Here is an 18218-nt window from a genome sequence, read left to right as displayed (position 1 = left end):
GGGGGGGGGGCAGAATGCCAGCCAGAACGTATGTTTCAGTTGAGGCAACGGCCGAAGGAGCAACGTGCCATCGTCCCCATCCAACCTTTGTGTTTGTAAGATTGTCTGCTTGTATTCAGTTGTCGATGATAGCCGGTTTTGTGCGGCTGATGCGTTGTTATCGAGAGGCATACGATTTGTTGGGTGGTTGACCCAGGCTAAGTCATCTGCAGCTGTGCCAAGGCAGAAATTGTCCTTTTGGTCGACAGCAACCCTACATAGATGAGTAGCTTTTGGTTACTGCAGGCAGAACAGGGGACTCTGCATGCAATGCATTGACTCTCTACAGGAGGGCTAGAGCGACGAAAGGCCCAAATCCTGGGCGAGCTGGACAGCTGGGCGTGCATTCTTGTGGCTTTGCCACGCCCGAAGCAGGGTCTCTCGCAGTTCCCGGTGATCTGACAGATGCTGGCGTTCCGGGTATGTGCTGGCCGGTTGACAATCTAGTGTGGTGAGATGTAGGCATGTGGCGGTGGCCTTGAGTTACTGCGATGAGGTTGTGCCAGTGTCAGTTGTCTTATGGGGAGTACCGCTCGATAAGTATTTGCCCTCAAAGATGCAGTTGGCAAGGTGCACAATGAATCGAGACGAGCTTGCCGTACATTGGACGCTTGGATTGCCGCCAATGAAGTTACGGCTTCGGTTTTGAGCCTCATAGCCCGTCTGGTTGACTGTCGCAAGGTCTCATTTGCCTCGCTGTAGCCCGAATAATTCGAAAGACGGTATATCGAAATCAGCAGCCTTGGACTGCTGATGATGCAGGGCTGATATATTACATGCAAAAGCTTATTGCTAGATACGGTACAGATGAAGCTGTGAAGTACCGTCATACAATGTACACACAGTGTTGTTATCCTCCGGTTTCTTCGGGATACAATATCTCGTCATGTGTCACATAAGTTCGTACGTGTTCTGGAGTCATTCATTCTATCAAGACCGTCTCGTAAGTCAGAGACTAGCCATGGAACACAGATGAACGTCGGATATTGCAATGAATGATATCATCAAGACTAAGTAAAGCGTGCCTGTCTATTGCACAGAGCTAGTTCCGGGTATGTGTAATATTCTTGGCTGTCCAAAGAGTCCATCTTGTAGTCCTATCCAGTACGTGAGAGTTCGGAGACGAGATGAAAGAGGCGATCCGGGAGATTGTACTCGAGTTAGTAAGTAGTCGCATCAGCAATACATAGATGGCAAGACAGTCACTGTCCATTCATAAAGGAAACGTATTGAAAGTAAGCCTACTGTACGATATGTCTGGGTTGGATTGAAGGGATATAAGCCAGAAGTCAAATTTAGCGAAGCGTTTGTTTTCCCACCTTCTGATACGTGTAGACTAGTCCGGTCTTGAAGTTCGAAAGCGTCTAGAGACTAGCAGACAGTGGTTATCAATATTGGAAATGGAACTTTACCTGGACAACAAACTTCATCTAGTTGAGTTACCAGCAACTTGGCGTGCCGGAAAACGCCGTGAATATCGTGGGCCAAGTACTCCGGATCAAAGATGCAATCAACCCAGATTTGGCTCTGGGGTATCAAGGTAACATGGCAATACAGCAGACAGACATTGATAGAATGTGGAAGAAGCGATCAGTTCTACTGGAGGTGAAATCTAAAACTTCTCGCTGTCACTATCAATATATCGCACCTTACAATGTCTTCACTTTTTGATCATCCAAAGAGGTCGTACCCCAATTACCTTGTCACTCACTGCAGAACACATTGGCTAAATGATCAAACATGAAATCAGGCCCATGAAGCTGTTATTCAGTACTAAATATTAAGGCATTTTATCTAGTACGGTGGTATAGTCGTCTCACGCTCCCTTATCCAACCAGCCGGGTCCAACAAACCAAAGTCTAGGCCAACGCGGCAAGTCCCGCAAGCAGAGCCGCACCAGCAGCCACACCGGTTCGCACCGCTGCACCGGGGCTAGTCGTAGTCCTAACCCCCATCGTAGAAGACCGCGTTGAAGCCACCGTAGGACTGGCAGTCGTTGTCACAGGACAGCTGACGGTACAGGGAATCGCCGTCGTGAACGGCAGCCCGGACGCCGAGCTCTCGGGGTAAGCCGGCGCCTGGGTGGCAGCGCTGGGGTTCGGCGTCATGGACGGGGCGTCTGGGTTCAGCACATTATCGATGATGTGCATGATGCCGTTAGCGACGAGGATATCCGGCTGGATGATCTGCGCCGAGTTGAGGAAGAGGTTGTTGCCGGACCGGATGACGCTTATGTCCTCTGTTGCGAGGGTGGTGAGGTTGGTGCCGTTTTTCAGGTCCGAGGAGGCTAGGATTCGACCGGGGACGACGTGGTAGTTTAGGAACTTCTTCAAAGCGGTTTCGTCTAGGCTATTCAGGGAGCCAGCGACGCGTTGGAAGGCCTCGTTCCGGGGCGCGAAGATTGTGACGTTCTTCTCTTCTGACATCGATGGGATGAGATTGGCGGCGTAGAGTGCGCCGAGAAAGGCCGGGAGTTTGAACGAGTCCGTCGTGTTCTCTAGCCTGGCAGGCGGGATCATGAGGTTGTCAACGACTTGGATGAGTCCGCCGGCGAACTTGATGTCCCCCTCGACCTGAGTGGTGCGGATGCCCTCGGACGAGGTGAAGACGATGACGTCGCCCGGCTGCTTGTTGACGAGAACATTTTGTCCGGCGGTTACGTTGGTCCAGGCTTTGTTCAGGAGGAGCGAGGATCGGAGGACTGACGGCCCCGATTCAAGGGCGCCGGTTGAAACTGTGCCTTGAAGGATGTGGTATTCTAGGATGGGGACGGCGATGGAGGCGTCTGATTCATTCCAAATGCCGTTTAGTTGGGTGCCCGGGATGTTATCAAAGGCTGAATTTGACGGCGCAACAATCTGCGAGTTCAATCAGTATTGGTCAGGGAAGTTGAGTACTGTTTGGGTATGGACCAAGACATGGCAGATGATGAGGTTCATGATAACTTACAGTGACGCCATCATAATTTGGCAGTTTGAGGATAACCTCGGGGTATTTCTGCTGGAAGTTAGACTTGATGGCCTCGCACATGCAGAATTTGCTCGGAAGTGAGAAAAGCTAGGGTGAGTCACTTTGGTGCTCGAGGCTTACCTTGATTAAGTTGTAATACGTAGACAAGTTTGACTGTGACTGAAGAACACTCCCAAGGTCGTCTCCTTGAGCAGCGACAGTCTCAATGAGAAATGAGAGAGCGAACAACCCAGTCTGAACGAGCGCCGATAACATGTTCATAGTCGGCAACAGGGGCAGAGAATACGATGAGGAGTGATGGAAACGACTGAGCTGCTCAAATGAGAGCGGATAGCCTCACTTGATGTCGAGACTTCGCGGCGATGTTCCTCTCACGAAAATACACACGACGGCAACGCGGCACGGGTCGGAGATCCAAAACCCGATCAGAACGACCACAGCAATAATGAGAGCATCGAATGGGCCTTTCGGGACGGCGATAGGCCCATGGGAGAAGGGTGAGCCGCTTAAAGAGGCTGTGAGAGGCCTGCTGCTCGACCAACGGCGGTTACCCTAAACCCTGGGCTGCAGGTAATATCGACGAGCCCCTGGGAAGGATCGTCTCTTCTGCATTGAACTGGGGGCTTAGGGCGGTGCCGCGACACCGGGAGAAGCTTCTTGGCAGAAAGCCACTGGGAGAAACAGAGAGAAAGATGTTTACTACTGTTACAATGTAATTGATCCCAGGGCGTGGTTGAGATTTGTGTCTTGCTAGCTGGATCAGCTCACAGAAACATGTATTATACAGTGCGTCAGTTGCAGACTGCTTGACGCAGAAGTTGGGAGGAAGTTTGGATTGATTTGTGTCGACACTCGATTTGGGCATGTCAATGTCAGCACCGTTCAACATAAGACGAGTTTTGCTGGGATATTCGGAAATAGGCATGCCAGAGATGGCTATGTTATCCGAGAAAGAGGCCAAACAAGATTTGCTTACTTACTTACCAGTGACCGTTACACGTTGGCAATTGATCTGCCGACAGTCCTCTACAGACTCCTAGTCAACAAGGCCCCCGGCAAATAACAACATCGCGCTTGAGGCTCGAGAGATGTAAGTACCTTGTTATCGAAAAAAGTTAATTCTTTCTAAGTTATAAGTATAAGAATATAGTTTTAATAAAATAGTATAATACCTACTTAGTATTTAAATTAAAATACTTTTTTAAACTTATTATAAAAAAAAATAACTATATTACTAATTACTTATTATTAAGGTCTATAAGTAGTACTATAGTTTTAATTATAATAGTTTTATTTATAATAAGTAAAAAGTCTAATTATAAGTCCCTTAAAAACTTTTAATTAAGAGCTATAAGAGCCTCTAAGTATACTAAGTTAAAATACTTATTAAAATATTAATAACTAAATTAACTTTATAATAATAACTTTAATAAAATACTTAATAAATAATATTAAAATCCTTATTAATATTAAGTATAATTTATAAAGTATAATAACGTAATTATAAAATATTACTAATATATCTTATATTAAAAAAAGTATTATTAATATTAATAAAATAAATAAAGCTATATTAATATAGTACCTCGGTTTCTTTTTATAACTTAAAAATAATTATTTTAAATAATATTAAAAATCTATTAAAAAGCTTTTTTAAGTATTTTAGTATATTTATTATTATTTTTATAATAATAAAACTCCTAGTATTTATATATAAAAATAAATTACTTATTTTTAAATAATAATATTAGTTTATTAATAAGTTATTAAAATTACGATTTTAATAATCCCTTAATAAGGGAGAGGGTAGAATAGAGGAAAGGATAAGTAAAAAAAGGGTTAAAGTTAAATAGTACGGAATTCGAGGGCAGGGTAGCGTCTATATATACTGCGGTAATCCTCTAGTAATGCAAAACGATGGAGTTAAACAGTGGAGGCTCGAGAGATAGCGAGCGGAAACCGGCAACATGAAGCATAGGAGGCCCAGCAGTGCTAGATTGCCAGCCAACCAACCGCCCAAGGGCGAGGGAGAAACCCCATGTTACACGTCCACACGTCTCCCATGCAGGGCTACATGTGAAAGTGACACGGCCAAGAGGAAATAAGAAAGGATTGGCAGACAGAGAGGGTGGCATTTGCCCACGTTCCCGGTCCAGCTCACCAGCCACCCCAATGCGCCCTCTTGATAAGGTAAAACAGCGGTTGCTTCTTGCGGTGACATTGTCATTCGAGGACGCTTTTTGGGGGGCTGAAGCTGTCGCGTGGTGGACTGGACAACGCTGTGCTTTGAGTCCGGCTCGCAAGCTGTGCAGTTTACTGAGAAACACATCACTTTGCGGGTCTCACCATGTGTCTCAGCTGGATCAGCTTTTGAAATACAAGGTTAAGTTGAATAGAGTTTGACTTGGGATGTGGTCTTCGCTCGCCTGTAGCACCGCCTGCCCTTCTCAACGAAATGCGGACGTGCAGCAACTCGCGAGCGCTCCATAGAAACTGGGAGTGATTCCCGCTGATCTGCCATTTTGACCAAGAAATCTCTAGCGCCTTATCAAAAACCGTGATACGAGCTTCCTCACCTTCCTGGCCAAATTCGAGACACTGCGCGTACGACAAGGTAGCGCATCCGGTAATGGGATCAGAAAGCCAGTTTGCCTTGGCCAAGGTTGCACCTTTTGCGTCCTCTTTCCCCCCTCCCCCTCCTCAACACGAGCTGCAGTGCAGGATAGCGTGGATCGCGACGACCACTGAAATTGGAGGTTCGGCAACAGGCGGCCGCTGCAGAAGCACCTCGCGAATCCCAGTCGGGAGTATCGCATCTGCGGTCTGCCACGGGAACACGAGATGCAAGTTGAATGCCAGGCCCCCTCCCCCCCCCCTTGCCCTGTTGCGCCCTGCCCAGCATTTCTTTACAGGGATCATTGATGGCGTGTTCCCGCGGCGCCCGTGCTCTCGAGTCTCTGTCTTGATCAGCACTCTCCCTGCCGGAAGCGATGAGTTGCCTGAGACTGCGATAGTTTTCACGTGGTCGGACATTCATTTGGTGATTGCTTGCTTTGCAATGGGGATTCCATGAGTCGGCGACAACAGACGATGATCAAGGGCAGGGTGGAGCAACATCAATCAAGTGACAGACACTATCAATTTGAGGCAGCTGGACCAATAGTGGTTCAATGAGAGGTTGGCCTTCACCATTAGCTTTAAATGGGACTTCGTTCCTCAATGATATGTGACTTCTTTGATACAGTAGGGTGTCAAAAGTTCATGTACACCCTCCCAGTGCGTCACCTATAGCCCACTAACTACGTCTCTTTATTACTATAAATATCTTTCTAACTTAGGTATAAATAATATAATTTAAAATTTTAATAAAATACCTAAGTATATAAAGTATATAAAACTAACTTTTATATATTTTAAAATACATTATATTAGTACTTTATAATAAAATATAGAAGTAGAATATAAAATAAAAAAGATTTTACTAAGAAGTACAGTACTATTTGTATTTTAAAGGCCCTATAATCCACTATAATAAAAATCTCTTAAAACCTATTTTTAAAAAGATTTATTTAACGCTTAGATATTTAAAAAAAAACATAGTATAACTTAGATATATATTAATATAATAGCTAATTAGTTATATAGTAATTTTTGATTTCTTTTTCTTATTATATTTAACTTTTTATTCGCTGTTGAAAAGTAGTACTTTTGCGGGATACTGTGCGCTGCACACGAACTTTTGACACCCCACTGTAGGTTGAGGAAAGGATTCAGTGATCCCAACGTTGACCGATCTCTATGGTGCTTCGGGGACGGCGAGCAGCCATCCTCCGCCGGTTCTGCTTCCGGACCCGACCCACATTTGCCGGCTCTCCGGCCTCGTCGCCTCCGAGTTGTCTCGTTGATAAATGTGAAAATGGGCAGGTTAAACATTTGACATATAGATCCCATCTTGGGTGGCATGACACAACTTTCTAGGCTTCATATGTCTGCTCTCGAGAAGTTTCAGTTCAACGTACCTGGAGCTACTCGCATCACCAGCATACACCAAGAACCATGGGATATGAAGAATCTATTAGATTCACATATGCTACGACTCTACGTGATCACTCGATAAAAGCTCTACAGCAATGAAGAGTTCGCCAGATCTGCTTACTTCTCCCTTGAGATCCCATTTAACAACCTATTTGTGAGAGAAGTGTGCTCTATAGTCACTGATATAATGTGAAGGAAAGTGAACGACAATGGGGCTCCATCATCACCGCGTCACGGCAGCCTTGTCAAACTTCATCATGAAGTGAAATGTAGCGATGAATCTCGAGCGGTGTTTCTCATATCCATAGAACGCCATAGGCCTTTCGCCTTAGGCAATGGTCTTGGAATGTTCAGGTTCATTGACTTGTTGAATGAGAGTATTAAGTAGGAGGACTGTGGAACGAGCCCCAGCGTACCTGTTAAGCATTCAAGCAAAACGTTGAAGACGAATGCAACATAATCAGTGTTAGATTGACCTTGTTGAACATTGTAGATTAGACTTGAGGAAGATTAGCTATGCAAGTATGTTCAGCGCGGTGCCGTGTTGTAACTTGATCGATATTCAGCCTTCGATGACTTGTGAGCGGCAAAAAGCAGAACAGCAGCACGAGGATATTGAAATATCATTCTCCTCGTCTAGAACGATATCTCAGCAGAAGTATCGCGGATGTCATGGAGATCTCCCAACCATCATAATGACCATGATGCTGTTTTCCTGGGGCCTGCGAGATGAAAATGGGATAAGTCATGTTGACCTGCTACCGGATAATTACCGAGAAACCAGAATGTGTATTAGAGAAGCGCGTTGTATTTGACTTTTGACCGAATCGTATTGAGAATGAAAGAAAATAATGTGAATTCTCCCGAGTCTCGACAGCCGTACGGAGTCGATTTACCTGCCCTCGAGACCCGCGAAAGCGAAACAATATAATGAAACTCACAGGGCTTACCCAGTGCTTCAATGTTACTCAGGCCTGTACTGCAATACATCTCATCTCAATTGCTTTGTGAATCTTGATACAACGTCAAAGCCACGAAGCCAGTGGCCCTAATCAGCACTCCTTGATATTGTAGATGGTATTCAATCATTGAGTCGTGAGATCATCTCTCTTTAGCCCTCAAATATGGCTTAGGCTGAATGCTGATCGTCTAGTAGTGACACGAGCCTCCCCTATAAACTCACTGTAGTTGTTCACCACAGCCATGCCGACTCTCTCTATCCGCGTACCTTAGGTTAATTTGAGCAACCAGTGAGCAAATCTCAAGAGACACAACCCAAGAGAGGTCTAGAGGCCCCCAGATTCCCATTAGATAAGGACATCCTTCACCTTGAATCACATAGAACATATCACAAAGCAGGCTGGAGAGATTGTTTGAGCTCCATGTTGATAAGTGTATTGACTACATGGGCTTCCGTTTCTCTATGACTTAAAAAGCGAATGCTACCCACTACCGTAAATGCCTGCTACCGAATAGAGAAAAAAGAGACCGTTGAACGACTGCTTAATGATATGCGGATGATGCGTTTTCTCTTCGCAGAGAATGCAAGTCTAGTGTATGCTTTGCGATTGTACTGGTCCCCGTGTTGATGTTTTCATGCCGGGGGCGTGAAACGGGGACAAAAGAAAGGGAACAAAGGACATGATGAGAATTGTAGAAACTAGGAATGAAGATCCGAGTTGAGCCGAAGAAAGAGTCGCCAAGATACAGAGGTATAAGCAGCCATCAAGACGACCGCTTAGCAGGATCCTGAGACCCCGGCGGCTGCAGTGCTGAAGACCCGCATTTGGTAGCCGGATCCTGAACGGAGCACCCAGGCAGTTCAAAGGGTCCCGCGGTAGTCTTCGAGTCTCCATTGACAGCCGAGGAGAATTCGCCGCCCTTCTTCTGACCGGAGGTAGCCGTCGCCGTCTTCTTTCCGCTCTTCTCCTCCCCAACGGGTGCTTTCACGAACAACATCTTGGACGTATCGGTGTAGACCAGAGAGTCTTAAGCTAATTGTCGTGGCCGTACTAGTCTCCCAGTTTAGGGACTGTTTGGGGGCGTAGGCACGTTTGGCCAAGGGGTAGGTCCACGGGGACCGCCGCCGGGTGGTGTAGGAGGAGGATCGGGAAAGGTAATTGGGTAGATGCCCAAGCCCTCGTATGGAATGTTTGTTGGTACGTGGATCTCTTCAAAGTCTTCGTCAGAAATGTGTGTTGGTACGTTGATCTTGTCAAAGATGTTTGAGTATATCGGGGACAACATTGTTGCAATGTGTGCCTCTCTAGACGAGTAATTTTATAGTGTGGCCTTGTTGGAGTTGTTCAGGATTTGGGGGCCAATTATGATCAAGTTGGTGAATAAGAGGTATCAAAGACGGTGTTTTCAGTGAATGATGAAGTGACTGATCAGTGTTTTCTGGGAGTCTTGCTAGGAGTGGTTGAGGGTTGTGGTGATAGAGTTCTGCCATCTGAGACATCCAGACCAGTTGCCAGCCGCCTCCTATATACGTCTTCATGAACCCTCCATGAGGCTCTGCCTATACACCAAGACATATACACAGACAAGGACCCTCCACAACGTTGAACATTGCCCAGCTAGTCCATTGAACATGTCTATACCTCCGACACCATGTCCTCAAAGACATCCAAACGGCAACTGACCTGGCGCTTAGCGCGAAGATTACTGCCTTGTGTGACACGACAACCAGAGCTCATCTGCTAAATATCGCGTGTGACAAGGGATGGAAGGGGGTATTGCGAAAGGATACATCAACTTTGTACTCCCTTCCCGTAAGGATCTCAAGCCGCTTCTGGCAAGGCAAGTCGAAGCACATACAGCCTACCGGTCAGGCTCCCAGAAACCGGGAACGACCAACCAGATTCGGCATAAGGCTCCCAAGAGAGTGGGTAGGAAGGGCGCCCCCGCGGGCAAGGAATAGGCAAACATGGCTGTGAAGGGGTGGATGGACATCCTACTCCAAGATGAGTGCGGCAGGGGTCGGGTAAAGTGTGTGACAGTCAACAGCGTGAGATGCCAACGGCGAACGTGGGATTATGCCTCGTCGAAAGCAGCTGTGTAACCAGTCGAGCCAGGCAACAAATCGTCAAACGGCCGGCCGATGGCATGAACGCGTCGGAGACCTGTCGTTCAACGAACTGTCAGTCGCCCGGTACAATGCCCAGCAGTACCAAAGAGTATTTCTGGACTTGCTGCCTGGTCGTCACTCGCCGACTGAGGGGGGGTGGTAAGAGTCCCGCCGAGGTGGTCCGTCATGTGAGCAACGACGACGTCCTCCGGTTCTTGGTTCCGGACTGCAGGTATGTCGGGGCCGGCCGAGCGAACAAGTCAGAACACGTAAGTTGAGCAGAACAAAAGGCCTTGAGCCACACTGAGAGGCTAAGAAACAGCCCCCATCTGGGAGGTTTGGGGATAGAAAGACGATGAACGCGGGGCCACTCAGCCGGGTGTGGTGTGGCTCGCGCGGATTTTGTCCAATCTACATCCAAAGAATTTGATATTCCAAGATAGGGTGTGGAGGGTAGGCGAAATGAGACATGGCCACGCTGATACTGGGACAAAATGAGCACCCGGGGGGTAGACGAGAGGCCCAAGATGTACAGGACGTAAGCAAGCAGTTGACGCGAAGGACGCAGTGCGTACGTTTTTCCGGTCTAGCGCAGAGCCGACGGGGCGGATTTGGCCACACCCACATCCCACGTTGTTCCATGCTTTGCACCCAGCAGGCTGGAGCAGGGAGAGGGTGTAAGTCCATAGGGCTGAAGGATGCTGAGGCTTTGTCAACCGTTGAACGACGACGTTGTACAAACTCTATGGAGTGCTGGATCGTGGCCGAGAACGATCTCTTGCATTTACGGCGTTTCAGTCTCAATCAGCCTGGTGGATCATGAGACCCAGTGTTATAAGGCAGTCGACTAGGTCAAGATGCGTTCGTTTGACCTCTTTGGTCTGTTTAGCTCAGCTTAGCTTTCTCCTAAGTGAGCGATGTGGGGGATTTGACTGGGGTAGGGGACAGTCACCAAACTCACAACGAGGGAACTCCCCTCTGCGCCGCTTCCAATGCTTGGCTTGCTGCCACGCAAGTGTGGACTGCGGCATATTGAACATGCCGTAAGACGACTGAAAGCAAGTTTCTTGAGTCAGAAAGAGACTTCACTTGTCGAAATCGCGGGTGAGCCATGGCGAGTAGGGTGTTACTGTCGGCCGCCCCGGCCTTAAACCCCCTGCTGCAGAATTGTTGCAGCCCTTTGATGGGGTGATAGAGCAACAGTAGGTAATAGAGCAGGGCTACCCTAGAGCCGAGACATAATCACCTTGTACCTGGCTGCCGGTTCTGATGTTGCTGCCGCCGCCGCCGGTGTTTCGTTTGGGTGAACCGGCCAGGTGGTTGTGAAGCATCAGGCTGGCGGGGGGTGCGGAGTTATTGGTGTGATGCCTGCGTGAACGACGAGTTCTCAGGGGCCACTGCCCCTCATCCCAGTATCGGGGTCAGCTTGAACAGCCTACGATTGGCTCTGACAGCTACCATGACGACTTGCATGTTGCGTGGGTCTCTTCAGTGCCAAATGAGGGTGCGTGTTCAGATATGTTGTCAGCGTGCCCGAAACCAAGCACATGGAGTTTGTGTAACCCGAAAGATGAAGAATCTCTGTCAACCGTCGTACACTTGTGGTGGCCCCAAGGTACTGTGCATATTCTTTCCAGATAGTCCACAAGGTGATATCCGAAATAATAGCATTCGGTGTCGTGCCGTCAGTTCCTCCACTTCGGCGTAAGCAACCGCACGGCTTGGTCAGAAAGAGTCGAAGTGGCCAAACGCTGCCTATTGCCCCGATGTCGATTCGCTCTGTGGGAGTCAAAAATAAACATGTATGGAAGCTGACTCAACATCGAATCGCTGTGAAAGGCGTCATGGACGTAGGCAACATCGGTTGATCTGCATCTCATGAAATGTCAGTCGGGCGGAGACCAAGATAGGCGTGTTCTGTGAGGTTGTGTAAGCTCACATGATACCAAATCGAGCCCGAACTGCATCCACTTTCTCCGCCCGAGAGTACACTCAGTCGCGACCGCCGAAGCAGAACTCGGACAGGTTTCGCCCTTGCTTAGACTTGGTGACTCTTTGAGATGACCGGGAACTTCGTCGAAAGCGCAGGAACCTTTGAGAACCGTGATGTATCGCGGGAACGGCCGGCAGGACTCCACAGCATTGCACTCATCGGGTTGGCTCTATCGGCTGAAGGATTGCGGCAAAGGCAAAAAGCACCGAAATAGGACTGACCGATCTTCGAACTACGCCCTCCTATTCGCCATAATACCATCCAATCAGCCTGCTCAGACCAACCGAAATAAATAAATCATGTTGCCAGTTTGCAATATACGAAGCTCCGGCGTAAGCCCACACGCAACGCTTAATCCACGCGCGAGGTTGTCACTTGACAATCGCAGGCTTTTTTTGATTAGTGATCAGGTGTGGTTTAGCTCTGCGAGCCGAGAATGTCAAAATACACAGTGGATTCCGCGTGCAAGGCAGATTCGTGGCATCGAGTCACCAGTCGAGGTAGGGCGTGAAACATGTGTGAAGATCCAGCAATCTAAGCATTTGTCTACGCATTATTAGCTGAGAATACGTGCAGGCATAATCAGGTCTTACGGGTTGACTGAAATGCCCACGCCCGCCGCCCGCCTTAGGGTATCCCAGCCGACTTTTCCTCGTTCCTCATAACGCCTGAAAGAGAAATCACAAACCAAACCCATTTCGCCCAGTGGCGCTCCAAATTTGACTCATCTGTACCCACGGCCACCGCCGCCGCCGCCGCCGCGACCGCCACGATCACGACTACGGCTCGGGGACCGGGATCGACGGCTATCGTAGCTATCGTAGCTGTCTCGACTCGGGCTCCTTCTTCGGCGGTTGCGGTCGTTACCGCGTGCACCTCCTCCACGTCTCGGGGGTGGTGATGGAGACCGAGAGTATGATCTTGAACGGCTTCGGTATCTGCTTCCACCACCGCCTCTGGACGGAGGAGCAGCGACGGGAGATCGGCTTGGGGAACGCGAAAGCGATCGAGGCCGGTAGGTGTCTGATCTGGGGCCAAAGCGACCCTGAGGTGGTGATGCACCCCGTCGAGGACCGTTCTGGCCGAAAGGGCCGGGTCCGCCTCCTCCACCACCGTGGAATCCGCCCTGAGCTCTTCCCCCTCGGCCGCCTCTAGCATCGGAGCCTCCGCCACGTCGAGCGGCTGGAGGTGCTGGGGACATCTTGCGCCGGGGAAGGACGATTGAAACGTTGATTACCGCGCCATCAAGCTGTGCCTCATGCATGTGGGCAATAGCATCCTCGGCATCAGCCTCGGTATCGTATAGGATGTAAGCAGTGCCGCGGTTAGTGCCGTCTGGAGGAGAAGGAATGTCAGCCTCATGTAGCAGGGATCCATTTGGAGGCCGTTCAAGTCGACCCTGTGAGGACAGATACTGACGAGTTCTATTAATGGGCAGGTCAAGATCCTTGATGTGCCCAAATTGGCCAAATATCTCCTCCAAATGGGCTTCATTGATATTCTTGGTCAATCGCTCGACAACAATCTAATTCAATGCAGAGTCAGCAGCTTGAAAAATGACAGCGCGAGTGATTCATAGAGCGAGAAGATCAATTTACCTTGGTGCTTCTGATAGCAGGACTAGCGCTTCTTCCACGGCTCCGGCTGCGGCTTCCGCTTCTCTGCCTGCCATTTCGTCGCGGCGTGGGAGATCGGGAACGCGACGGAGATCGCGAATCGTACGTATGACGACGGACTGGGGAGCGAGATCGGTCTGACAGCGGTGTCACTGACCGAGAATGGTCGCGGTAGCGGTCGCGAGAGAGCGATCTCGTTCGGGACGCCATGGTTGCTTGTTTTGGGACAAAATCTTGGTTGACAGGTTGGCGAAATTGACCAAGGCGTCGCAAACCGCGACCCTCTTTCCTGTCGTGCCAGAACTGACGTGTGATCACGTGATATAAGTGGATCCATACCGAGGCGGCAGGCACGCGCCTCGGTGGGGTTCGGTCAACGGCTGCGGTTCAGTCATTTTACTTATAAAGGCATCTAGATGCGGAAGATGAAGGTAGACAACATCGGTTCAACATACCTTACTGCATTTGAGATTGTGGTGCCGGCGTGGCTCTAGATCGGCCGAACCGCAACATGCCTACACCTTGCCTTATTCTTTAACATTTAAGTCATATTCTCTGATTTGGCTCTTTTTAAGGCCTCCTCGAGGTATTAATCTGTGTCTGCTGCTATGATTCTTACGCGGTATTGAGTGTCCGAAACGAGAATGAGACTTATGAAAGCGAGTGATTTGTATTGAAATCAATCCGTATCGAACATCATGTCCAGGTCATAGTGTGGAGGCAGATAATCAGGAGGAAGTTCCATGATAATGTACAGATTCCTATTATTACTATGTACACTCGCTGTAACATTGCTAAGCGTCGATGACGCAAACGATTCCCCTCAAGGACCTGATATCTCGACTCAGAGTGTACAGCAGTCCACTGCCTCCCAATCCGCTTGTGTCGTGATAATACATGGCAAAGGGCCAATTCATGTTTTGCTTTTGCCCCGAGCCACGTCGTGTCTTGAGGATACCTGAACGCCTCAACCATTTCTGTTGAAATCAACGGCACCATTATATTGCCTATTACCTTGTGCACTCCAGAACATTAGAAATCACCAGGGAGCCTATGCAGCCCACTCCACGACCTCCAAAGCGCACATGACGAGCACCAAGGTTGATGGAAGAATCCTACGACACTTGTTAGTATATGGAGAGGAAGAAATCCAGACACATTTGGCTACATACCAGATAACATAGCTCTGGAAGAGGATTCTCGACATGACACTTTCGTAAACCTCGTTGATTTGGCAAATCTGAGCCAGTTGGAGAGCACTCGGGGCGCCGGTCAACAAGAAGCAGACGATGACAAAGATGGGGTCATCCAGAATGCTGACTGGCACATACTTGGCGAAGACGGCCAGAATAGGGGTCATGATCAAAGTCGGCAGGAGCATGCGGCACACCAAGGATGCGACAAGGAGCTTGGTTCCGATCTGGTCCTCCTCAGGATCCCGCATCTTCTCGCTCTTTTGCGTGTTGCGAGCTAGGTTGGCACCAAGAACAACCAGGATCAAGGGCACAGCGACGCCACCACTGGACTGAACAGCATCCGTGAAACTGTTCTTGATGAAGGATCCCTCTTCGAAAAAGATCTTCTGCAGAGCCGGGACTGAGGCAACAACGACGGCGCTGAGCATGGCCCACAGAGGCGGGTTCATGAACTCCCACAAAAAGTTGTAAAACTTGCCGGCGAAGCGGCTTAGGGCCGAGAGAATCGTCTTGAAGGGGGTCGGCAAACTGTTGTAGACTCTCGCAAAGAAGTTTGATGTCGATTCCTTAGCAGAGGTGACGGCGTTGTTGAAGGCGTTCTTAACGCGGCTAGGGTAGCCTTTAACTCCCTCGGGGATTTCGGGTTCATCCGTGTTACGAATGCGGGGAAAGGACGATATCTCATCGCCACTTCCGTCGAAAACGGGATGGTTACCATTGAGGGGTGCGAGACCGTTGGTCTTCATCGGCTTCTTGGGAAGGTAGTCGTCGTCCTCGTCTTCGGTATCGGCGGGGGAGGCTCTGGATCTGCTAGCAACAGGGGTGCGACCGGCCGGCTCATAGTTGGATAGGTCATCACTCGAGTGACTACGGGAAGTAGCGGTGCCGTCATCGTACTCGGTCAACAGGGGAGCGGTCTCGCGATCTCCCGGGTATTGTCCCTCCTCGACGCGCTCGTCCTGGTACTCGGGGTACTTGTCCTTGGGAGCAAGCAGCACGTGGTAGCCCCAGCTCCAGCGCACCAACTGACCGAGCTGCTGGAAGATCAAGAGGTATAGAATACCACGGGCACCAACCTCGTCATCGTTGTCCCCGGGGATCTTGTCCCAGTGTAGCCCCTTGATAGTTTGCGACAGGGACAAGATCATAGAGATGGGCAGGGAGTTTGAGTTTCCAAAGACTCCCATGGCCGTGACAAAGTTAGTAGCGCGGCGGTTGAAGCCAAAGCCGCGGGCGACGCCGGTAGCGACGAGCCAGGAGACAAGAGTCTGAATGATGAAGATGATGGGGATTACGGCGAGATCGAGGAGCTTGTCGGCATTGAGTTGCGAAGCCAACTTGGTAAAGACTTGTGAACACTGTTAGGAAGGCTACTTGGACACTGTCGTGCAGGCGAGGTGGAATTGTAGACATACTAAGGCAAGGCGTGAATAACATGACATTGAGGTTGGCCAAGAACTTTTGCTTTTCAGCATCAAAGTGGCCAAGACGAGCAATGATGTAGCCCGGCAAGCTCACGCACACAACCTCGAGGACAGCCTCGAAGACGAGAAGAACCAAGTTACCCATGGAGGGGTGTGAATCGTGAGGCTTCTTCATAGCCATGAGGGGCATTTCGTATACGTTTTGAGCCATGTCTGCCAGTCGAAACGACGTCGGCGACGTCAAGTATTGTTGGTCCATTCTGGGACGTGGATATTAAAAGAGAGCGCAAAGACGGAGACTGCGGATGTCGAGGTTGAAGGAAGGTTACGGCGGAGATGGAAAGGGCTTCAGGACGGAGGTCCTGAGCGGCCAAAGCTGATGGAAGGTTCTCAAGAGGCTTGGCGCGGCGCGTTGACCTTGTAATCGGGCCCAAGCAGCGCGATGTGAATGTTTCGGATAGCCGGCGATGGGACGGATCGCAACTGAAAGAGTAAGGTACGGTGTTGAAGTCGGTGATCGGGTTTTTCGTTGGATGTCGGGATTATCGGTGGTATGTGTCGGGCCTCCACAGTAGAGTTCGGCCTTTTCCAGAAGTTTGCGACCAAGCTCTCATTCTCTGGCGACAAGAGACATGAGGAAAGTGCGAAAGTAGGTAGTATTAGTGTATTGGTGTCGCTGCTCGTCGTTTGGTAGAGAATCGTTGAGGAAAGGAAGCACGTGCAGGTATCAAGTTGATGGACAAGGTGTGGGAGGGGGAAAAGATGGAAGAAGGGAAAGGCAGAATACAGGTAAAGGTGATGGGTAGAAGGACCGAGAGTTCTCAGCCACAGAAGGGAAGGCACGATGATATGAGGTTGGTCCGAGTGGGTAGATTGATAAAGGAAAGAAAAATACGTAGTCGAGTCGAGCTAATCACGGCGCAAAAAAAAATGGCGATGGCGGCGTACCAACTGGGCTGGGCTGCCCAGGCTGAGGTCGCCAGGGATGAGGGCGGCTCGCAGTGTGCCACTTCAGCGCGACAGCTCACTGTTTGGGAACAGCCCCAGATTCCGTCACCTCTGTTTTTACCGTTTCTGCCTGCTACGTATACTTTTACTGCCTGTTCTTGCCCAGCTTTACGCAGTAAGATAAGGTCCAGACTCCCAGGCCACCTCAGACTGGACCGTATCAGTTACGCAGATGGTGCAGCGACGCAACCTTGACACCTTCCCCCCAGTGGGGATGTGCAACACACTCAGCGACAAGCCGCAACCTGGCACACTGGCAGCCACCCACCCACTGCGTAGTGGAAGGCACTAAGGTGACGGACACCTCCCGCTAAGAAACACTTGGCGCCCAATCAGGAGCGCGGATGAGCCCACGATGACGCCGGGCTCCCAGCAACAGCAGCAGGAGCAAGTCTCCATTCTGTGCCTCTGAGCAACTCATGCCGAAACTGAGCTGCCACCACCCTGTTGCTTCCTGCTGGGTCTTGCAACCCGCAAAACTCTGCATGCAAGGCACCCCGGCTATTCTTGCTCCGTTTTAGCAGTACGCTTAATGTGGTAGGTTCCCATCTCCCTCCCATCTGTGCACTGCCATTTTCTACATACCTGTAGGTATGTATCAAGTTGTTCATCAAGTTAACTTCTTCCATTTCTTACAGACCATGCGAGCCCACAAGAGATATTCGAGGGAGGCAGCCGCTGCGTTGTATGTCCTGGTGGCAAAAAGAACACCAAACAGGTCCAACAGGAAGCACATCATTATGCTACAGGGCTTCGGACGCTTTTCCCGCGTAGGCCATGCCGGCATGCGGCACCGTGGGTAGGGGTCCCTGAGGAGAGAGCATGGTAACCATCATGTTCACAAAAATGATGCTTGTCTATTGGCGA

The 18218-nt window shown here is 49.6% G+C and overlaps 6 protein-coding genes across 6 annotated transcripts; 1 reads left to right on the top strand and 5 right to left on the bottom strand.

Moving 5' to 3' along the window:
* Positions 1 to 482: 482 nt before the first annotated feature.
* Positions 483 to 869, bottom strand: CABS01_16633 (uncharacterized protein; the record flags this gene model as incomplete). Its single annotated transcript, XM_060549963.1, has 1 exon — positions 483 to 869. One exon carries the CDS (start codon positions 867 to 869, stop codon positions 483 to 485), a length of 387 nt encoding a protein of 128 aa, XP_060404915.1.
* Positions 870 to 1898: 1029 nt separating this feature from the next.
* CABS01_16632 (fasciclin domain-containing protein) lies at positions 1899 to 3270 on the bottom strand (the record flags this gene model as incomplete). Its single annotated transcript, XM_060549962.1, has 3 exons — positions 1899 to 2897; positions 2989 to 3036; positions 3130 to 3270. The coding sequence occupies 3 exons, from the start codon at positions 3268 to 3270 to the stop codon at positions 1899 to 1901; spliced, it is 1188 nt and encodes a 395-aa protein (XP_060404914.1).
* Positions 3271 to 8769: 5499 nt separating this feature from the next.
* On the bottom strand, positions 8770 to 9291 carry CABS01_16631 (uncharacterized protein; the record flags this gene model as incomplete). Its single annotated transcript, XM_060549961.1, has 2 exons — positions 8770 to 9032; positions 9120 to 9291. 2 exons carry the CDS (start codon positions 9289 to 9291, stop codon positions 8770 to 8772), a joined length of 435 nt encoding a protein of 144 aa, XP_060404913.1.
* A 478-nt stretch (positions 9292 to 9769) lies between these two features.
* CABS01_16630 (uncharacterized protein) lies at positions 9770 to 9967 on the top strand (the record flags this gene model as incomplete). Its single annotated transcript, XM_060549960.1, has 1 exon — positions 9770 to 9967. One exon carries the CDS (start codon positions 9770 to 9772, stop codon positions 9965 to 9967), a length of 198 nt encoding a protein of 65 aa, XP_060404912.1.
* A 2864-nt stretch (positions 9968 to 12831) lies between these two features.
* On the bottom strand, positions 12832 to 14101 carry CABS01_16629 (RNA recognition domain-containing protein; the record flags this gene model as incomplete). The annotated part of the gene is made up of 2 exons (XM_060549959.1): positions 12832 to 13632; positions 13706 to 14101. Coding segments are annotated over 2 exons (1197 nt in total), but the record flags the coding sequence as incomplete, so codon positions are not given.
* A 673-nt stretch (positions 14102 to 14774) lies between these two features.
* Positions 14775 to 16602, bottom strand: CABS01_16628 (membrane transporter; the record flags this gene model as incomplete). The annotated part of the gene is made up of 3 exons (XM_060549958.1): positions 14775 to 14838; positions 14896 to 16267; positions 16335 to 16602. 3 exons carry the CDS (start codon positions 16600 to 16602, stop codon positions 14775 to 14777), a joined length of 1704 nt encoding a protein of 567 aa, XP_060404910.1.
* Between the last annotated feature and the right edge of the window lie 1616 nt (positions 16603 to 18218).

This window comes from Colletotrichum abscissum (genome assembly GCF_030869225.1).
Source record: "Colletotrichum abscissum strain IMI 504890 chromosome Unknown Scaffold_119.1, whole genome shotgun sequence".
In the NCBI taxonomy this organism is placed as follows: domain Eukaryota; kingdom Fungi; phylum Ascomycota; class Sordariomycetes; order Glomerellales; family Glomerellaceae; genus Colletotrichum; species Colletotrichum abscissum.
Note: the sequence above shows the minus strand (reverse complement) of the source record. Positions and strands in the feature narration are given on the sequence as shown.